This window comes from Citrus clementina, unplaced genomic scaffold, assembly GCF_000493195.1.
Source record: "Citrus clementina cultivar Clemenules unplaced genomic scaffold, Citrus_clementina_v1.0 scaffold_22, whole genome shotgun sequence".
NCBI lineage: Eukaryota > Viridiplantae > Streptophyta > Magnoliopsida > Sapindales > Rutaceae > Citrus > Citrus x clementina.
In genome coordinates this window covers 54,118-59,128 of record NW_006262576.1, presented here as the reverse complement: position 1 = coordinate 59,128, position 5,011 = coordinate 54,118, and the positions used below count along the sequence as shown (strand labels likewise).

The window sequence follows — 5,011 nt, the reverse complement described above, 5'->3', positions numbered from 1 at the left end:
CGTCAAGATGCCGTTGAATAAAGTTATTGGGCATTCATAATAAAATAAACAAATAAAAAAATGAATAAAAAATTAAATACTTAATTAATTTTTATCAAATTCTTATCAAATATTTAAAAAAGTATATAAAATGAATTAATTGATGGTATTATTAATTTTCATGATGATTTTTAATATTATATTAGTGATTATTAAATTTAATACAATCAATAATGCAAGAAATTATTAAATGGTTAATTTTATTGACAAATTATCAAATACGCAAGTAATGAAAAATTAATCTCAAGAGTTAGTTGAAGTAAAGTTCCAATTTAATCAGACGATACATAATAGATAAATATAAATTTTAAGTAAATCATAAATTAAAAAAATGATTAATATTAAGTATAAATAAATAATAATGACATAAATTAAAGTCTCATAAATGGATAACTTTTTTTCTTTAATCTTATCTCAACTAAAGTCATGTGTAAATTAAGGTGGTGCTGTCAGCATACCCCTTTGCTTTGCATATCCTTTTGTTGTGAGAATAATTATGCAGAGAATTTTACAAGTGCTGATGCTGTGCAATTATTGAGGTGGTGGATCAGAAAGCTAGCCCCAGATGGTGACTCCTTTAATTTGCAGCACAAAAGAACGTTCACATTGACATTGACTTGAGGGTAAAAATTAAATAACTCCTATGGTATAAGAAGAATGCAAACATGGTTGAATGAACATTCTCACAGAATACATAAAAGCTACTTTCCTCTGAGCATTTTAGCAGCAAGAAAAGCAATTGCATCATTTACCATTTGATCTAATATCAGAATGGCTCATGCGCTCGTTTCCTCTCTCTTGGACCAGCTGAATTCCATTGCTCAAGAAAAGTGGAGGCTTGTGACGGGTGTCGAACAACAAGTGGGAAAGCTTACTACCAATCTTCAAGCCATTCAAGCTGTACTGGAAGATGCAGAGCAGAGGCAAATGAAGCAGGACAAAGCTGTTACTCTTTGGCTGGATCAGCTCAGAGACGCATCCTACGACATGGAAGATGTGTTGGAAGAGTGGATCATTGAATCACGGAAATTGCAGCTTGGTGAGGGCGGCGATGATGACGATGCTCTTGCTCTTGCTCCTCCTAAGAAGAAGGTATGTTCCTTCTTTCGTGCTGCCTCAAACTACTTAGGTGGTTTCAAACAACTCATTCTTCGTGATGATGTTGCTGTCAAGATTAGCGAAATCAGTGAAAAGCTAGATGGTATTGCCACTCGAAAAGATATGTTTAAATTTGTTGAGAATGTGAGTAACAATGTTAAGAAACCAGAGCGAGTGCGAACCACCTCCTTGATTGATGAGGGAGAGGTTTTTGGTAGAGATGACGAGAAAAATGAGCTGTTAGGTAAGTTGTTGGGTGAGAGTGGCGAACAACATCCTCATATCATCTCACTGGTTGGGTTAGGGGGTATAGGTAAAACCACTCTTGCACAACTAGCCTATAATAATGATGAGGTGAAAAGAAATTTTGAAAAAGTTATATGGGTGTGTGTATCAGACACTTTTGATGAGATGAGGGTCGCCAAAGCAATCATTGAAGGTCTAGGCAAGTCAGCTTCTGGTTTAAGCGAATTCCAATCTCTTATGAGCCATATCCATAGATCAATTGAAGGAAAAAAATTTTTTATTGTCTTAGATGATGTATGGGATGGGAATTATAATATATGGGATCAATTCTTCTTTTGTCTAAAGAATGGTCTTCCCGGAAGTAAAATTGTGGTTACCACACGTAATGAGTCAGTTGCACATATGATGCGAACAATAGAGTTAGATATTATCTCCATTGAACAACTAGCTGAAGAGGAATGCTGGTTGTTGTTCAAGCGGTTGGCATTTTTCGGTCGCTCTTTCGAGGATCGTGAAAAATTAGAACTGTTTTCAACTGATTTTGGGGTAGGAAAATCCAAAATCAATCTTCAACAATGAATTTATATTTTTGGGGGAGATGGGGTACCTCACTAGTTTATTGTGTGCGGTGCGGTGTATCTGAAATGCGGGGAGGTGAGAAAGGGAGAGAGAGTGGTAACAATGGTGGAAGATCAGAAACAAGAGAGGTATCCTTCAAAATGAGCTTCACGCCTGCAAAACAATGAAATAGAGGTTAGAGGTGAAGCCAGGGGTACCCCGGTGTTCACACTCCGACGCTCAAGTTAGCAAACTCAAGCTTTTATTGCAAAGAGAGCTAGCTAGCCCTCTGTAAATTAGGGTTTAAGGTTGAAGAAAACCTCTTTTTTGGAGTGTGAGTGTTTTTGGGCGAATGAGAGCATGATGGAGAATGAAACCTAGGCGCCTTTATATATGGAGTACCTTAGCTGCCACGTGGCATACCCTTTTTGGCTAACGTCCTTTTACCGCTTTTATGATTCTTGGGGCCGTTATGTGCATGTTCGCGGCGTATCTCATCTTTTGGAAACGTGGCGTGCGCTGGAGAGTGGTCCAGGGTACCTCTGCAGTAGCTGTCGGGTAGGCGGCTAGGGACCACTGTCCTTGGGACAGTGTCCTTCACTTTTGGCAGAGGTAGCAGACGGCTATCCCTCCTTTTAGCACGTCGCTTTTGATTCTTAATTCTGACAAAATCAAATGATATCTTTTAGGAGGCGGAGACGTTTCTCATGGCGGATATTTTCGGTGGATTCTCTTGCATCCGCTTTGCCGGGTACCTCGAATTACATGGGGTACCCCCTATTACGCAGGGTACCCCTATCTGTATGGGATACCTCTATTTGTATGGGGTACCTCTATTTGTATGGGGTACCTCTATTTGTGTGGGATACCTCTAATTGTGCAGGGTACCTCTATTTATACGGGGTACCTCAAGTCATGTCGGGCACCTCGGATTATGTAGGGTACCTCCGATTGTGCTGATATCATTCCATTGGCTGACACGTGGCGCTCTATTACCTTTCCCATCTTTCCCTCAAACAAGAACCAATCGGGGGAAAAATTGCACGCAAGTGCAAAGGCCTGCCTCTTGCTGTAAAGGTAATAGGGAATCTCTTGCGCTCTAAACGTACAGTAAAAGAGTGGCAAAGAATTTTAGAGAGTGAAATGTGGAAGGTAGAAGAGATTAGGAAAGGTCTTTTGGCTCCTTTGTTGTTGAGTTATAATGATTTGCCCTCTAATTCTATGGTAAAACAGTGTTTCTCATATTGTGTTGTCTTTCCAAAAGACCACTATATGCATAAAAATGAATTGATTGATATGTGGATGGCTCAAGGTTACCTTAATGCAGAAGAAGACGAAGAAATGGAGATGATTGGAGAAGAGTATTTCAACATCTTAGCAACACACTCTTGCTTTCAAGAGTTTGAAACATATGGTGACGATAATGAGTTTATGAGGTGTAAGATGCATGACATAGTACATGATTTTGCCCAATTTGTGAGTAGCAAAGAATGTTTGTGGCTAGAAATTAGTGGTACCAAAGAGTCAGTCATAAACTCTTTTGGTGAGAAAGTCCGTCACTTAGGGTTAAATTTTGAAGGAGGTGCTCCATTTCCTATGTCCATTCATGGACTTAATGGATTGCGTACAATCCTTCTCTTAATAATAGCATCCTTCCAGAGTTATTTAGTAAATTGGAGTGTTTGAGGGCATTAGTTATAAGGCAGTCGTTCCCATTTTTTCGTCCTGAGTCGTTCCTATATTTTCATTCTAACGAAAATTGGATTAGAGAAATTCCAGAAAATGTCAGAAAATTGATGCATTTAAAATATCTTAATTTGTCTGGACTGTGTATAGAGAGACTACCTGAGACTTTGTGTGAATTATATAATTTACAAAAGCTAGATATTAGGGGTTGCGAAAATCTTAGGGAATTGCCAGCGGGGATTGGGAAGTTAATGAACATGAGGAGTTTACTGAATGGTGAAACTTATTCGTTGAAATACATGCCAATAGGGATTTCCAAATTAACCAGTCTTCGAACATTAGACAAGTTTGTGGTGGGTGGAGGTGTTGATGGTAGCAATACGTGTAGGCTTGAATCTCTGAAAAATCTTCAACTCCTTCGAGAATGTGGAATAGAAGGGCTGGGTAATGTGTCACATTTAGATGAGGCTGAGAGGTTACAACTTTACAATAAGAAAAACCTCCTTCGTTTGCGTCTTGTGTTTGGTGGAGTCGTAGATGGGGAAGCCGAAGAAGGGAGGAGGAAGAACAAGAAAGATAAACAACTTCTTGAAGCCTTACAACCACCTTTGAATGTAGAGGAATTATGGATTATATCCTACGGAGGCAACATTTTTCCCAAATGGTTGACTTTGCTAACCAATCTAAGGAATTTAACACTTTCCTCGTGCGTTAACTGTGAACATTTGCCTCCGTTGGGAAAATTGCCTCTGGAAAAACTCAAACTATGGAGATTAAAAAGTGTAAAAAGAGTGGGTAATGAGTTTTTGGGAATAGAAGAAAACAGTGAGGACGACCCATCTTCATCTTCATCGTCATCATCAGTTATTGCCTTCCCCAAATTGAAATCACTCGAAATTAGCGTCATGACAGAACTGGAAGAGTGGAATTACAGGATTACGAGGAAGGAAAACATCTCCATCATGCCACGTCTTTCTCTCTTGTCGATTCAGTTTTGCCACAAATTAAAGGTGCTGCCGGATTACATTGTTGAAACGACGACACTGCAGAGATTGATTATTAACGATTGTCGTATTCTAGAAGAACGTTACAGAAAGGGGAAAGTGGTGGTAAATTCTCACATTCCCCGCATCGAGTGGTGGTAAATTCTCGAATGGTTGCAATTACTATCACCCGCCGGTAATTTCTCTCCTCTGTTTTACTTTGTTGTTGCTTGCAATGAAATTAATAAAAATATTTATATTTTGAATTAAAATTCTGTATATTGCCAATGTGGGGATATATAATATTTTCTAATATTTTGATTTGCGTATTGAATTCAACTATTTACTTGAACCATTAATTTAATGGGTCACTCTATGATATTGTTACAAAAATTATAGAA

General features: G+C 38.4%; 1 protein-coding gene across 1 annotated transcript in view; it reads left to right on the top strand.

The window, feature by feature from the left end:
* The window catches only part of LOC112100722 (putative disease resistance protein RGA4), a 14,906-nt gene extending 10,134 nt beyond the window's left edge, over positions 1-4,772 (top strand). The window contains exons 2-5 of the mRNA XM_024190021.1: positions 847-1,929; positions 2,631-2,768; positions 3,175-3,565; positions 3,778-4,772. Of these exons, the coding sequence (XP_024045789.1) occupies positions 847-1,929; positions 2,631-2,768; positions 3,175-3,565; positions 3,778-4,772 (2,607 nt within the window). The remainder of the gene's footprint in view (positions 1-846; positions 1,930-2,630; positions 2,769-3,174; positions 3,566-3,777) is intronic.
* Positions 4,773-5,011: the final 239 nt, after the last annotated feature.